Raw genomic sequence first — 16,448 nt, 5'->3', positions numbered from 1 at the left:
TGGCCTTCTTGTACTCCAACTCTTCCAAATTATAAGTGCCATACGACAACTAGCAGGTGTGCGCCGCGCTGGAGAAGTACAGTACAGGTGGCGCTGCCCCGCCCCCAACGCGACGTGAGACACACCGTGCTCTGCTTCTGCGGCATCCGGCCGGGCCATTGGCAGGGGAGGGCACGCGGGCATCAATAATGTGCCCAATGCAATTTATTTCCGATTACCGATCACCACCGTTCGTTCCCCCCAAAAAAAAAAATCTCCGACTAAAAAAATTACGAGAACAAATACTGGTGGTTCAGGACGAGAGAGTAGACAAACACGCGCGCTCTCCACAGTTACCGGCCGAACGGGAAGACCGACAACAAGAGTGTGTTGTGTTGTGTTCATCACGCATGCCGCAGCTAATATTAAGTGAGAAACAGTCTCTCGTACGTAGCCTGTTCAAACGGCCCAGCACCACGATTTAAGGTCTGCTCTTGCATGCTGCATCCGGATCGCGTCCCCTCCTCCGCTCTCCGGTCTCCATATATAGCGCATGCACCTCTCTGCTGAGAGTAGTAGACGATCTCGATCTCTCTCAGACAGACAGTATCTATCGTCATGGCGAGTAGTGCTGCTGCGCCATGGTCGTTAACGTTGTTCTTCCTCCCGCTGTGTTTCCTCCTCGTCGTCTCCGTGGCGCTCGGCGCCCATGATGTCAACAAGCCCGGGGGCCACTACAACCTCAGCAGGGAGACCTTCCCTCCCGGCTTCGTCTTCGGGACGGCGTCGTCGGCGTACCAGGTGGAGGGCAACACGCGAAAGTTCGGACGAGGCCCCTCCATCTGGGACACTTTCCTCAAGTATCCAGGTGAGATAGATCATCATCGACTATATATATATATATATATATATATATATATATATATATATATATATATATATATATATATATATATATATATATATATATATATATATATCATCACGGCATTTTATATTTCATATCTCTGGTACGTGCTTCTCTGATCGATGGATGTGTGTGCTTGATGAGCGGCATGCAGGCACTACTCCTGATAACGCGACAGCGGATGTGTCGGTCGACGAGTACGATCGCTACATGGTTCGTGAATGTCTGAATGATTTATTTGTGTGTTGATTGCTGCTGATTTGTGATCCATTGATCAGTAATTTTTGTTTTTTTTTTCTTCTGGTGGTGCAATTATATTGCAGGATGATGTGGACAATATGGTCCGGGTTGGATTCGACGCGTACCGCTTCTCGATCTCATGGTCGCGCATTTTCCCCAGTATGTGTTGCATTGATCGGTGAACTCCATGATTCATATATAGCTAGGGGGGCTTTGTTTCACAGCACTAAGATGCATGGTTGTGTCTTTCTTTTTTCTGGGGAAATTAAATGCAGGTGGAATTGGGAGGGTCAACAAGGACGGCGTGGACTATTACCACAGGCTCATCGACTACATGTTGGCTAACCGTACGGGATGCTAATTAATTACTTTTTCTATTTTAAATTATAAGTTGGTTTGACTTTTCCCCCCTAGATTTATAATATTTACCATTTATTATTTATGTATACATTATATCTATATATAGAAAAAAACTATATATATATAACAAAATTAGAACGTCTTATAATTTAGAATGGACAAAGTAACATTGATCTTATTCTCCTTTCTTCGAGAGTCCAATTCCTGCAGCAATTTCTTTATTTCCTACACATTTCAGGTTTGCGGGCACTCATGCCACTCGATCACGAGTCTTTTTGCTTGTTTAACAGATATTACTCCCTATGTTGTTCTCTACCACTACGACCTTCCTCAGGTGCTGCAAGACCAGTACAATGGCTGGTTAAGCCCCAGAATTGTGTAAGTCTTCATGATACATACGCACCATCTTTTTCTGGCAATAATTACAAGTACAAAGATATATAAACTCAGGGTATTGTTTTACTAAAAATGCTATATATACAAGATTGTTTCATAGAGAGAATCCCATTTTACATCCTTCAAACCCATATATATGTTGACCTGATTTTTTTTCTCTGATTATGGCTATCATATATTTTCGCAGGCCTGATTTCACAGCATTCGCAGATTTTTGCTTTAAGACATACGGCGATCGGGTGAAGTTTTGGTTCACCATCAACGAGCCCCAGATGGTGGCTAGCCATGGCTACGGAGACGCCTTCTTCCCCCCTGGCAGATGCACTGGTTGCTACTTCGGCGGCAATTCCGCCACCGAGCCGTACATCGCCGGCCATCACCTTCTTCTTTCGCATGCTGCTGCTGTCAAGCTATACCGCGAGAAGTACAAGGCCAGTGACCACCCAATATGCATGCAGTTCCTCTCATTCATTCTAGCTGTTATAGACTACATGATGATGCATTGTTTCACAGTTTTGTCCTCGATCGTTTGCATACACCATATGCATGCTCATACTGAAACTTCGATTGTTTCAGGTTCATCAGGGTGGAAAGATTGGCATCCTGCTTGACTTCGTCTGGTATGAGCCGCTCACCAAGTCGATCGAGGACGAGTTCGCGGCGCACCGGGCTAGGATGTTCACCCTTGGCTGGTGATAAAACCTTACACAACCATCAAAAAAAAAACATGCATTAGTGCTGTGATGTCTAGGTTGAAAACCAAACATGAATCGATCCATCTGTTTCAACTATGTTCTACAGGTTCCTGCACCCAATCACCTACGGCCATTACCCGGAGACGATGGAGAAGATAGTGATGGGAAGGCTGCCCAATTTCACCTTCGAGCAGTCTGCAATGGTGAAAGGTTCAGCAGATTACATCGCCATCAACCACTACACGACGTATTACGCCAGCAACTTCGTCAACGAGACACATACGAGCTATCTCAACGACTGGCATGCCAAAATTTCATGTACGTACGGTTATTCATTTCAACATATGCGCTACTACTGAATGTCTGAATAGAGATAAAACGAAAACCATTTCTTGATTTGATGTTTATTTATTCTTTTGTGTCGCTAACACATTGGACCGATCGATCATCTTTTCAGATGAGCGAGACGGCGTGCCCATTGGTCCAAGGGTACGTAACACATTTTTCGCCGATACATAGCCACATTTGACTGAAAATGAAGAGAATTACTACAAGCTATGTATATATATATATATATATATATATGCAATGACTTTCTGATATATGTAAAAACCTATGCAGGGATACTCGGACTGGCTCTACGTTGTTCCATGGGGGCTCTATAAGGCTCTCATTTGGACAAAGGAGAAGTTCAACAACCCTGTCATGCTCATCGGCGAAAACGGTATGTAGATCGCCAAGTCCCAGCATCTATCTCTCTTCATCAATTGTCAGAGAGGACGAACAGAAACATTATTGTACGTCATATGTATATATATATATATATATATTCTCAGGAATTGACCAGTCGGGAAATGAAACTTTGCCGCACGCCCTGTATGACAAGTTCAGGATAGACTACTTCCAGAAGTACCTTCAGGAGCTCCAATATGCCATACGCGATGGTGCAAATGTCTTCGGGTACTTTGTGTGGTCTCTGCTAGACAACTTTGAGTGGCGGCTCGGCTACACCTCCAGATTTGGAATTGTACATGTGGACCGAAGCACGTTCGTTCGGTACCCCAAGGACTCAGCTCGATGGTTCCGGAAGGTGATCAAGAACGAGGACTAAATTAAGGAACTGTACGTACGTGTCGTGGTGGCTTGTTTAATTAGTCGCGTTTTAATTTAATTTGGGGCCATGTTTGGTTGGTCCTTGTGAATAAACGTCAAGTAGTTTATTAGGACTTCGAATAAATTAAAGAAGGTTCTTTTCTTCTCCCTTTTTTTATATGTGATTGTTTATTAGTACTGAGTCGTATCCTAGCTAATTAATGATTTCCACTCTTCTCTCACCTATTGTCTTCCTATCCCCATTTCATGCTTTTTGGTTCTTTTGTGAAGATTTTTTTCGTTTGCATGAGAAACATTTCTTTCTCTCTCCTCCTTTAACTCAAAGGCCACATCATCATTTGTCTTACTATACTTGCACTCTGACTCATGATATGAAAATCATCTTATGATGTGTTTGGTTTAAGAATGAGATGAGATGGGATGTCTCATTCTAGTTTTTTTATGTTGGGATGGTCTAATTTGGTGTTTGGTTGAAAGGGATGGAGTCGTCATCGTAGTTTTGTATTTGGTTGGAGGAGGGACAATGATGAAGATGATAAATCACCGTTTGAGATCCATTAGGCATCCGTTAAGTGGGATCCATCTATCATCCTCTCTTAGTTTCTTCTTCCTTATTCATATTATCGTCTAGTCTTCAACCGCATATGCTCTTTCCCTCCTCTAGTTGCCCCAACCCCAACACTAGCCCACATCACTCCGCCAGCAGCCCCTTCCCATGGGCCATGGTGCCTTGTCTAGCTTGCTCCTTTGGCCGACACCACCTCGGCCAAATGAAAGGACACCCACACTCATCCATCCCACTCCTTCAGCCAAGAAGGAAGTCAACTAGCTCCTCTACTATGCTCCTCCACCTAGGAAGGAGGCCATCGGCACTCCTTTGTCCTCCACCTTGATCCTCTGGTCACCACCACACCCGCCCACGGTGTCACTCCCAGCTCATCTAACTGCCACCACCTTGGCCAAGCAAAAGGAGAAAAGGTGAGAAAAACACTAGTAGAAAAAAGCTCAATAATGGCGGTTGTAAACACATTTCTACAGATATTTTTCGTAACCACCGGCTCTATGGAAATCTATTTTCATAAGCGGTTTGCTAAGACAAACGCCAGTAGAAAACAGATTTCCACGCGCGGTTCTCTTAGCCAACCGCCAATGGAAACATTTTTCTAAAAAATATGAAATTGGTTTTTAAAAATAGGACAAGTCGCACATCTTTTCACGTGCTATGTGGCCGATGGGATTTGAACCCAATACCTTGCCGTCGTGCGTAACCTCCTCTACCACTCCATCCATCACTCAGTGTGTCTATATTAGAGTTTAGTTCCCCATATATTATCCTAAACCAAGCATACATTGATTGTTTGAGGCCCTAAACGGATTGAAATAGAAAAGTTGTCAACTATAAAATTTCATATTTTTTTAAGATCTACAACTTTTATATTGGTATAGTTTTTTCAAATTATTTTTACAGACGGTTTTCTTAAAAAACCGTCTATAGAAATATGATTTTTAGTGGCGGTTCCTTAGGAAAACCGCTTGTGAAAATCAATTTCACTGGCGGTTTTCTTAAGTCGGGTCCGCCGATTTCTTTTCACAGACGTTTTTTAATTGAAACTGGCGTAAAAAAATCCACCAGCTTTTTTGTATTAGTGAAGACGACTGTCTCCTTTAAACAATTAACAGAGATGACTGTCTCCTTCATGCACTAATAATGGAGATGACTTGAGATGACGGTCTCCTTTAAACTACTAGAGACAAAGATTGATGGAGGTGGCCTCCTTACATTGCTCGCCTCTGCTAATGATAGGCTATAAATACAACCCAACCATCCATTTATTTTGATGTGGTCAAAACAACTCTATTTCTCAACAAGAAAACTCTATTTTTCTAGGGGGAGGTTTTGTTCTTGGTTTCTTTGAGGGAGGTGGCCATAGGAGGTTGGTATGTGCCCACAGCCTTATATGCTCCTTTTGCGCTTTTTTCTGAGTTTTTTATGCTTTTATGGTAGTTTATGGTGGTCTAGATTTAGTTCTAATAGTAGGAGAGGGGAAGATAAGATGTAAGTGTGAGAGGCCAAGGAAAAAAAAAGAAAATGACATTTCAAAATGCCATGTTGTTTTGTTTGTATCATAACTAGAGAAGGAGAGGAGGGTCGTCAGACCAAGAAACATTCGTCCTCTCAATATTATTTTTTTGGAGAACGTGCTTGGCATGTACTCCCTCTATAGCCATAAAGAAGGTCGTTTAGGACAACGATGCGGTCTCCAAAGTCTAACTTTGAGTCTTTATTTTTATAAAAATATTTATCAAGAAGTGGTATATGTATATTTTTGTTAAAGTATTTTTTTCAAGACAAATCTATTCATATTGTTTTAACATTTCCAAACTCAACAACTTAAAAGTTATTCATGATTTATATTCTCAAGGTTTGATCCAAATATTGTCTTAAATGACTTTCTTTATGGTTATGGAGAAAGTATTTCATTAATCAGAGAATAAGAGTTTCATTACACCACAACAGTAATCCAAATATCACCGTTGGACACCCCAAACAGACTCGTACGTGGTTGTAATTACATAAACACATCAGTCGCGACAAGGAAGGGGAACTAACTCAAACCGCACGGCGACGTGAGTCCAGGGCCCCCAAGTGCCAGTAACCTGCCGCAATCCACATGGTGACCTCCTCCTCAATATTATAGTTAGGGACATGTTTCCATCATCCCATATTTGTTATTATTAGAAGGATGAAAGTACTAAAGTCTCTAATAAAAACTTAAAGCAACAATCACCTCTTGCACAGTTAATTGATAAGACCTATATATACAGGACTAAAAAGATCACACTAAGTCCTTATTAGGGCTATGTAAAGGACTGAAATTTACTTGTGTGCTCTATTTTTCCAAGTATATACTCTACTGCTACTGCCCGATCGAGCACCTCGCTCGATGCCTCGATGTTAACAACAACCTTCAGTCTTCTTCTTCATTTTTAAGGAGGCATGAGGCAAACATAGATGGCATAAACGTGGAAGATAACTACAGCAGTCTGCAGAAAAGGTTTGAACTAGTCGTTAGTAAAAATTCTTCAAGGAAAAAAAGAAGAGGACAAATATGTAAGGACCAAACTTTTACCGTTCCAAAGCCCATCCCGAAGTTAAAACAGGCATGGCTGTCGCACTCGCACAGCCCCGACGGCTCCGGGACCGGTGCGCCGACGCTCACTCGAGCCGGAGCCGGTGCCGGTGCCGGTGCAAGCAGCGGCTGCTCATCGCCCGCCCTCTCGGCCGCTTGCCGCCGCCGCTCGTCGTAGCACAGCTTCTTGTGACGATGATCCTCCCGCGCGGACCTGTGCTCGTCGGGATAGCGTAATAGCGGCTGCTGCGGAGAAGGCGGAGCACTCGCCGCCACCCTCGCCGACCGCATGGCTGGACGCCGCCGACGATGCGCTGCGTGTGGATTAGCTAATAAGTTTCCCTTTGATCGACGAGGGGATAGGACTAGCTAGCTAGGGAGTCTACCTTTTGCCTGATGATTGCCTCGATTTGGCTCCTCTGTCGTCTATTATATTCGATCGGCTTATATAATGCCCGACCGTCAGCAGGCGGAATCCATCGCAACTCGGAGTCTCCGTTGTCCGATCCATCACGTGATGACTCGTCGACTGCTACCTCAACAGAGGCCCGCATGCAGAGAGAGAGAGAGAGAGAGCGCGCGCGCGCGCTAGGGCGGAGCACTCGTTGGCTCGGAAACGGTTTTGGTATCTATGCACACACGACACACCGGTTTCGATTTCTTCTCTATGTCGTCCTTATTCTCACGATCGATTTCTTTTACATTTACCGTATTCGTAATACATAAATCACAAATTTATAATGTCGACATCTAATCATTTCCTATCCAGCATAACTAACACTATCCGTATTTGATTCCTAATCCGACCAAAAATATGAAAACAAATATGATATCAAAGGTATCCGTCCGTATTCGATCTATTTTCATCTATACTAGTATTAGACCCATATTAAAGTTAGGTCTCATGTTTGTAAGAAAAAAAATCAAGGCTACTAGCTATCCATAAGTGCATGGTTCCATGTCCTTCTCCTGCACAGCAAAAAGCAGATGCATTGCAGTAGCTTTTTTTTTTTTTTACTCTCTCTAATCACCCAGGCTAGCTAACACTTTTCAGCTACACCGCATTCTTCATCGAATGGCTCAGTTGAAGCAAATAGTTCTTCTGCAAGCTACAAATACTACATTCGAGACCACCAACCCACATGACATGTAATCTTGATGCCGATGTGGAGGCTAGGGCAGTACGCTAGCCTGGTGCGATGGAGAATGCCTAATATCTCTTCTAATGTCTCCATCCCAAACTTGCGAAGACGTACCTCTAACAACATCACTTCCAGCTTCTTGCATCCATTCTTCGTAGCCGGTCTCTCTTCCTCTTTAGACCGCAGATAGAACAATGTCTGATCCAGAACTATTCATCATTTCCAGAGTTAACTTTGCCATGTAGAACAGGGACGAAGCCAGAAAAAAAATAGGGGAGGCTGAACAAAAATACTACATCGATTTAGCTCTACTATAACCCCTCAAAATAGAAAAAATATAATAACTTGAAGTAGTTTCATATTAAAAACATCAATCAAGAATGAAATTCACAAAATATATCATAAAAATAAAGGTCTCAGCTCACCCTACCTTATACATTTGTGTTTAAATTTAAAATTGAAAGAAAAGTAGTAGAAACTCCACTAGCCCAGTAGTGGTAGGGGGGGCTCGAGCCCCCCTGGCCCCACTGCTAGATCCGTGCATGATCTAGAACAATTCTTACCATCAGTAGACTTCATAATCCCTCTGTAGACTACATTGAAAAACTACAATTAGTTCTTACTCCCTCCGTCCACGAAAGAATCAATTTCTAGAGTTGTCCTAAGTCAAAATTTTTAAACTTTGATCAATTTTCCTAAAAAAATACTAAGATTTATGGTATCAAATTTATGTCATAGATGTTGTTACTCTTTTCTATAAAGTTAGTCAAACTTAAAAAAAGGGGACAAAGAAAGAAAAAAAAAGAATATCTGATACACCTATTTCTTGATTGTCCATTTGCTGATCAATGTTGATCCCTTATTAACATTTAGGTGGATCATGCTCTAGACCTTTTGACTGCTTAGAGAGTTTCATATGCTAAATTATTATCATTATGTGTTGGACGATTTGAAAAGTAAGGAATAACTTAATCGTCCGTCAGGTGCCCCCATCCCTCCTAATGGCAAAGCAAAACTTATAGATGAATTCCGATTGCTGTTGCTGCGGGCAAAGAACAGTTACTCTCCGAGTATAAATCTATGGATAGCAAATCTCTGATAGCTCTTTTTTGTGCAGTCCTGTTACTGCTTTTCTTTGTTTCCTTCTGGGTCTCTTAATTGACCCCTTGTTGTTCTGCCTCAGCTCTCTTTAGCTTTGCTAGCTTCTTTTGTTTGTGAGACTCCTTTATTTTTTTAGTTTTAGTAAATCTCCCCCTCCAGTTTCCTCAAAAATTATCAAAAACATGGAAGCCTCCTGAACAAGGATGGGTGAATTTAACCAAGAAATTGGACGTGCGGGCATTGGTATTGTGATACAAGACAGTGCAGGTGTGGCTATAATTTGATATGACGACGACACTACCTCCGCACGTTTGGCTTCCACGGGTCGCTCTACCTCCGTGCCACGCTGCTGCAGGCCCCCGTCCAGCTCCCCACAACCGTCGCGCCCTCCTGTCGGCGGGGCGGTGTCCGCTGCGTCCCCCAGCCTGGCCGTGGGTGGACCGCGACGCCGCGTGGGGTTTGTGGTTGTCCCTCGCTCGGAGGAGGTGCGGGCGGCAGAGACAGGGCTGGACCTCACGCTGTTGGTGCTTATCGGCGACACGCGGCCCGCAATCTCTCCAGCGATGATCACGGCCTACCTTCTAGAGCACTTTGAAATCTTGGCAGAGGACGCGGAGGTTCGTCGGCACGAGCCTGAGGACTTCGTTGTGCGCTTCAGGCGACGTGTCGACCGTGATCGGGTCCTGGCGGCTCCGCCGACTGGGATGCCTCTTCCGCTCATGTGGAGGCCGTGGAGGAGGACTGTAACACCCAAAATTTTTATTTCTTTAAAATAGGTGAATTGGATTTAAATTGATTAATTTTTGTGAGCATCAAAATATAGGAAAAAATAAATAAATTTGGGGAATTAAAATTTAATATAAGTTTAGAATAACATTGTTGTTGCATACATGTTGGTGCATTTTTATTGAGATGATTGTTTTAAAAACAAAATGTCAATTTGTACAAAATCTCAATTTGAAAATATATTTGGAAATTTGGTTTGAAAAAGGAAAATCTTTCTTCCCTTTTCCCCCTTCTCCTTTCGGCCTGCAGGGCCCAAACCCTGCGCCCCCTTCTTCTCTTCCTGGGCCGAGGCCCAGCTGGCCAACTCCCCCACCCTCTCCCTCTCTCTCTCTCGCCGACAGATGGGGCCCATCTGTCAGCTCCTTCCCCTCCAACCGCCTCCTCCCTCTCCCCTCTCTCTCGGTTCAGAACCGCAGGCCCCCGCTCCCCACGATCCTTCTCCCTCCCCCGCGCCATGCTCTTTTGGTCGTGCGCGAGCCTGAGCCGCCCCTGCCGCGCCCATTCTGCTCTCCCCCCTGCCTTTGTTCTCGCTCAAGCGCACGGAGAACACCACCGAAGCCGCCGAGATTCACCGCGCACCTCACCGTCGATTCGAGCCGCCTTCGCCCACGTTCTTCGCCGCGGTGAGCTTGCCTTCATCTTCGCTCTCCCCCCGTCCACTTCCCGAGCCTTATGGTGCATCGTAGGTCCGTTTCTTCAAGCTCCGGCGAGCGGGCCTTGGCACCGTCGCGAACCGCCGCGGAGATTGCCTTCCCCGGCCGTGCTTAGGGTCCTGGCGTGTTCGCCTTGCCCTTCTCTCTCTCTCGGTCCTCTCGGATTTGAAAACCAAGCACCACAGCGCCATATCACCAAACGCCGGCGAGCTCTTCAACGCCGACCTTGGTGCGCCGCCGTGAGTGCCCTATTCCAGCCGCCAGCGCCGCCCCTCTCTTCCCTTCCATCTTCTCGGCCGTCGATCTTGAATCCAACGGCCAGGAAATGCCCATACCCCTTCGGCCTGGCAAATTTTCTAAAGAGACCCCCTGGTTTTCTAATTTCTAACCCGCAGTCCAAAGCGCATATGAAGGAATACGCTTTCCGTTTTTGAAAACGTAAACTCTGCCGATTTATTTCAAAATACGTTTTCTATATTTACAAAAATGCCACTGAGTATGTTTTGGCCATAAAATATTTGTTTTAACTCCGATTTGACCCGTTCAAATTGCGTTAGATTCGTAATTAAATTCCCTACATGTTAGTACCACTGTTACTGTAGTTTGCAACTTTTTAATTTCAGGGTTAGGTTTAATTAATTAAATGCCTATAGGAAATCGCTGTAAATTCGTAACTTGATCGTTTTAGTTCCGATCTTCGTGATCTTCGTGTCTATGTGATCGTAGCAAAACGTAGGTTCTGTTTTTAAACATTTTATTTTGTTTTTGATCTGTTGGTGTTCTGTTCTAATTAAAGGATTGTTTGCTTTGTGTATGTCTGTCTCCGATTGTTGTGTGTTGATGATCGAGTCTAGTTGGTGAGCTTTACTTCGGTAATCAAGATCAGAGCCTTGGAAGCAAGTAAGATCAGCAGGACCAGCAGGAGCAATTGGATCAAGGCAAGTATAACATTTGGGTTTTAATTCTATGACTATGATCTTGTGACTAGATTGATATAAAGCAACAAATGATAATAATGACTTTTTAACAACTTGAGGATTTATTCGTAAGTGATAACCGGGATGAAAGTGCAACCATGAGGGCTATAATGGCTCTGGCTTTAGTCAAGTATGAGTAACTTTTCTAGCTTGTTAGAGGTTACCCGTGTGGCGCAAATGGGGGATAGCAGACCATGGATCCCCTGCGGGGTAGAATCACATGGACTGACTACCGAAACCAAGCGGCCCTAACTTGTTAGACGAACCTTTGAAAGACTTCATAGTGATCCCTGCCGACCTACCTTGGTAGTGGGTTACGAGGCTGATCACCTCAGGCGAAAGGGTAAATCATGACTCATGGGTAAAGATGTACAACCTCTGCAGAGTGTTAAAAACTGGTATACTAGCCGTGCTCACGGTCACGAGCGGCCTTGGGGACTCTTACATTAAGGGTGATGAATCTTGTTGTGTAAATATGCTCATGATTATTGTTTAATGCTCTATATTATTTATGTCACATTGATCATGAGATCGTGAAATCTATACAATCTAGTTGTTATACTTGCGGAGTCCGTCTTGGACTCACTCTTGCTATCTCCCCCACACCTCAGGAGAAGTATTGGGCTTGTGATCAACCACTCAGTTGGATCTGTAGAGTGAAGTTAACACCCGAAGTTTGGAGTTATCTTTCGTGGTTTGCTACCTAAGGTTGTTCCTGATTTATTATGTACGCTATATAATTTATGCGTTGTCCCTTGATATCACCCCTTATTTGTAGCTATATGTGAGGCTTGTCTTCTAAAACTCACATATGGTGCATATCTGATTTTGTTCTTAAAATCGGGTGTTACAAGGACGCAATGGGCCAGTGCTGGCTCCTTCCGCTACCGCGTTCTGGTGGGCATGCGGCAGGTGCCATTGCACGTCCGGAGCGCCTCCACTGCGCAAATCATCCTGGGTTCGTCATGCGCTGAGGTGAAAGTTGTTCGGCCTAGTGACGTCGCCACCGACGACGAACGTGAGTTCTTCGTTACCGCGTGGTGCGCGGACCCGCGTTTCATACCTATGGAAGAGGTACTGTTTGTCCCAGAGCCGCGCGTCATGGCGAGGTGGCTGCTTCCACGGTGCTTACGGGCCTTCGCTACCTGGTCCGGCTACGGCTGGTGGCGTACCAAGACTGGTCCTCCCCCAGCGTCACCGCCGGGGCCTGGGGATGACGACACATGCCACGGCGGTGATGGAAGCCAGGTGGGTTCCGAGGGGCCGCCGCGGGGTTCGTCGAAAGACGACCGCTCGGCCCATCGCGACAGCGAAGACGACGACTCGCTTGACAGCAACTACAACAATTTCCACCCGGGGTTCGACTATCAACGTTGCAACGAGGCCTCAACGTTCGTGCTGGTTGGCGCGGTGCGCTGCCCAGTACGCGGTGGGACCGTGACGGGGAAAAGACCTGCTGCTCGTCGCGAGATGCCGGACGTCCCATCCGGGCATCGGGCAGAGGGGTCTGCCGCATCCTCTACGCCTGCCACCCCACATAGGCATGTGAACAAGCCTCTGTCGCTACGTCTGCAGGGCCCGGAGATCCACTCCACTACAAGGTCAACTGCTCAGGTGCGGTCGAGGTCGCCCAATCACTCCTTCGCACCAAGCCCTTCGCCAATGTGGTGTCCGGAGCCTCAGCCCGAGCAGGGCCTCGTGGGCCACTTTCTTAACAAAGCACCAATGTTGTTGCAAGCAGGCCGCAGTTTGCAGAGCCCACCCGTGCCCGTTTGGGAGGCTGGTGGTACCAATGTGCCGAGAACGAACTGGCACCTCGGCCAGGCCCTACGGTGACAAGTCCTGCTCCGCAAGCGGACGAGCCCTCGTCGCAGAAAGAGTGCAATAGTCCTGGGGACAGTCGAGGGCTTGCAATGGTACCCGTGCGCACCTACACCACATCATCGACGCCAACTGCACCTGCAATCGGCCCGTCATCGCCTTGGTCCCGCCCCTCCGTCAAGCACACATACTCAAGGAGGCGACCGAGACTGTCTCAGACCCGCAGCGGCCGCGGCTCTGGCGGCAAGGACAGGTCCGCGGCCCTGGGCGAAGGTGGTGCTGAAGAGGATCGCACGTCGGGACCCCCCACGCCGGTGACTGTCACGTTACAGCGGAGACTGTGTATCCCCCTCCAGACGCCGCTGATTACTGCACCGCCAAGGCTGCGCAAATCACGCACACCAGCACCCACCCCTCCGCGACGGAGTCAGCAGATTGCGGTAGTACCTAGAGAGGTCAACTCTACCAGGCAGGCGCAACGGGTCCTGATGAACAAATTGGGGATCGCCTCTCCGCTGGCGACCATCAATTCGGACATGGTGCGCAAGTACAAGCAGGCTTTCGCGCAGCCCATCTCCGATGCCAGCCATGACACACTTCAAATACTTTTGGGCCATAGCTTCGACCCCATTGCGCTGAACCTCAACATGCTGGGGGTAGAGGATGTAGACTGCTAGTGCTACAGCTTCAGTTACGACGTCGCAAATTTGTTTCAGTATGTCTACAAACCATTCATGCTGTTAGATGTAACTACAACTTTGGCTAATGAAATTCTGGGACCGACCTTCGATTACGAGTTTCTCCCGGCTGTTGGGGTTTCAGGGGGTATCTTGCTTGGTTGGCTCAGAGAACTCTTCTCAGCTGTCGACCTCAGTAGAGGCATTTACTCCCTGTCGGCACGCCTCATCCTGGAGGGACAACACAACTCCTGGTGGATTACGGTGGTGTATGGCTCGGTGCATGATGCTGCGTGAGTTGAGTTCCTTGCTGAACTCCTCCACTGCAGCGAGACGTGCACGGGCCCGTGGCTGGTTTGCGGGGACTTCAATATGATCTATCAAGCTGCTGACAGGAATAATGATCGACTAGACCGTCGAACCTTGAGACGCTTCCGTGCGTTCATCAATAGAGCTCGCTTGCAGGAGCTAACACTCGTAGGAAGACATTACACCTGGTCCAATGAACGGGAACTCCCAATGCTAGAGAGATTAGATCGTTGTCTGGCTATGGTTGACTGGTTCCATGATTTCCCATATCACTACCTCAAGCCACTGTCCACCGACTGCTCGGACCACTGCCCGCTTCTGCTGCTGCTGGATACCACGCCTGGGGCCAGGCGGAGGTTCAAATTCGAGTCCTTTTGGACTAAGTTACGAGGTTTTTTGGATGTAGTAAGTGTTGCCTGGGCGCATCCGGTACACCACCTTGCTGATCCTTTCCATGTACTGGACATCAAACTGCGTTACACCGCACGAGCACTACAGAGTTGGAGCAACTCAAGAATTGGCAGCGTCCGCTTCCAGCTTGCGCTTGCGCGCGAGGTGGTGCTCCGTCTTGATGAAGCACAGGAGGTCAGGACATTGTCGCTTCGAGAATCAGCGCTACGCAAGGCCTTCAAGCTCAGGAGTCTAAGCCTAGCATCTCTCGCCAGGACCATGGCGAGACAGAGGTCCCGGTTGCTGTTTTTGGCCAAAGGGGATGCAAACACAAGATTTTTCAACCTTCAGGCCTGCCACAGAAAGAGGAAGTCCAGGATTGACTCCCTGTTAGTGGAGGGGGCGCAGATTGTGACAGATGACGCAATGGCCCAGGCATTGTTTGAGCAGTACAACCTCATCCTCGGTTCAAACTTTGTGAGGACTAGGAGGACAAATTTGGAGGTAATTGGCATCCTAGTGGCTGACCTGAGTGAGTTGGAAACCATGTTTACTGAAGAAGAAGTCCGGGCTGTGGTCATGGACTTGCCTGCAGACAAGGCACCGGGACCTGACGGGTTCACTGGAATTTTCTACAAGAAGGCTTGGGACATCATCAAAGGGGACCTCATGAACGCCTTCAACGCCTTCTGGGCGCTGGACTGCAGGAGCCTGCAGCACCTCAACGTCACTCGCATGATTTTGCTCAAAACGAAGCCGCAGCCAGTGGACATCAGGGACTATCGCGCTATAAGTTTGATCCACAGTGTCAGCAAACTGATTACCAAGTGCTTGGCAAATCGCCTAGCGGCTATGCTCGATAGACTGGTATGCCGCAATCAAAGTGCGTTTATCAAGGGGAGATGCATACACGACAACTTTAGAGCAGTCAGATTATCTTGTAAGGCGCTGCACAAGAGCCACGTACCTAGTGTCCTACTCAAAATCGACATTGCAAAGGCCTTCGACTCCGTGGCATGGACTTTCCTGCTTGAATTACTGCAACACATGGGCTTCGGGAGGAGATGGACAGACTGGATATCAGCAATACTAGCGACAGCTAGTACCAAGATTCTGCTAAATGGTGCTCCAGGGAGAAGAGTGTGCCACGCGTGAGGACTCCGCCAGGGAGACCCCCTTTCCCCAATGCTATTTGTGCTCGTAATGAAAGTCCTCAACCGTATGCTCCAGTGGCTAGACGCCGAAGGTCTCCTTGCACAACTTGGGATTGCTGGAAGGGTGCAGCGAGTGAGCCTCTATGCAGATGACCTAGTCCTCTTTGTTTCCCCAATGGAAGAAGATTTAACTGTGCTCAGCACAGCGCTGTAGCTATTTGGTGAGGCCTCGAGTCTGTTTTCTAACATGGACAAAAGTATCGCAACTCCAATCCACTGTGGGACTGATGAACTCGAAAGGCTTCAGCAGTTGCTTCAGTGTAAGATACAAGACTTCCCTTGCCGTTACCTGGGTGTCCCTTTGTCCTTTTTCAAGCTTAAGAAATATGACGAGCAGCCTTTGATCGACGTCGTGGAAAGGAAATCTACTCAACATAGCAGGCAGGACTGCACTGGTCAGGAGTACCTTATCTGCAATTCCTATGCACATGTCCATTGCCCTTTGCCTGTCTACCTCGGCAATCGAAAGCATCGACAAGCTTCGCCACGGTTTCATCTGGTTAGGAACGGCTTCTGCCTCCGGGGGCGCTGCAAGGTCGCTTGGCCGATCTGCTACA

The 16,448-nt window shown here is 46.9% G+C and overlaps 2 protein-coding genes across 2 annotated transcripts; one reads left to right on the top strand and one right to left on the bottom strand.

The window, feature by feature from the left end:
* On the top strand, window positions 544–3,849 carry LOC8065109 (beta-glucosidase 38). Its single transcript, XM_021448929.1, has 11 exons — window positions 544–847; window positions 1,041–1,099; window positions 1,210–1,285; window positions 1,402–1,473; window positions 1,777–1,864; window positions 2,070–2,313; window positions 2,459–2,574; window positions 2,684–2,895; window positions 3,035–3,066; window positions 3,199–3,301; window positions 3,414–3,849. The coding sequence occupies exons 1-11, from the start codon at window positions 598–600 to the stop codon at window positions 3,686–3,688; spliced, it is 1,527 nt and encodes a 508-aa protein (XP_021304604.1). The 5' UTR covers window positions 544–597; the 3' UTR covers window positions 3,689–3,849.
* Window positions 6,348–7,213, bottom strand: LOC110430770. The gene is made up of 2 exons (XM_021448700.1): window positions 6,822–7,213; window positions 6,348–6,735 (listed from the first exon to the last, which is right to left on the bottom strand). The coding sequence occupies exons 1-2, from the start codon at window positions 7,110–7,112 to the stop codon at window positions 6,679–6,681; spliced, it is 348 nt and encodes a 115-aa protein (XP_021304375.1). The 5' UTR covers window positions 7,113–7,213; the 3' UTR covers window positions 6,348–6,678.

This window comes from Sorghum bicolor, chromosome 10 (genome assembly GCF_000003195.3).
Source record: "Sorghum bicolor cultivar BTx623 chromosome 10, Sorghum_bicolor_NCBIv3, whole genome shotgun sequence".
Classification (NCBI taxonomy): Eukaryota; Viridiplantae; Streptophyta; class Magnoliopsida; order Poales; family Poaceae; genus Sorghum; species Sorghum bicolor.
This window is presented reverse-complemented; position numbering and strand designations above follow the sequence as displayed.

Coding starts and splice junctions, on each gene's coding strand:
- LOC8065109 (XM_021448929.1), top strand. CDS start 598: ATGGCGAGTAGTGCTGCTGCGCCATGGTCGTTAACGTTGTTCTTCCTC. Junction 2,896..3,034: donor CTGGCATGCCAAAATTTCAT/GTACGTACGGTT, acceptor TCATCTTTTCAG/ATGAGCGAGACGGCGTGCCC. Junction 3,067..3,198: donor GCGTGCCCATTGGTCCAAGG/GTACGTAACACA, acceptor AAACCTATGCAG/GGATACTCGGACTGGCTCTA.
- LOC110430770 (XM_021448700.1), bottom strand. CDS start 7,112: ATGCGGTCGGCGAGGGTGGCGGCGAGTGCTCCGCCTTCTCCGCAGCAG. Junction 6,736..6,821: donor TCGGGATGGGCTTTGGAACG/GTAAAAGTTTGG, acceptor CCTTTTCTGCAG/ACTGCTGTAGTTATCTTCCA.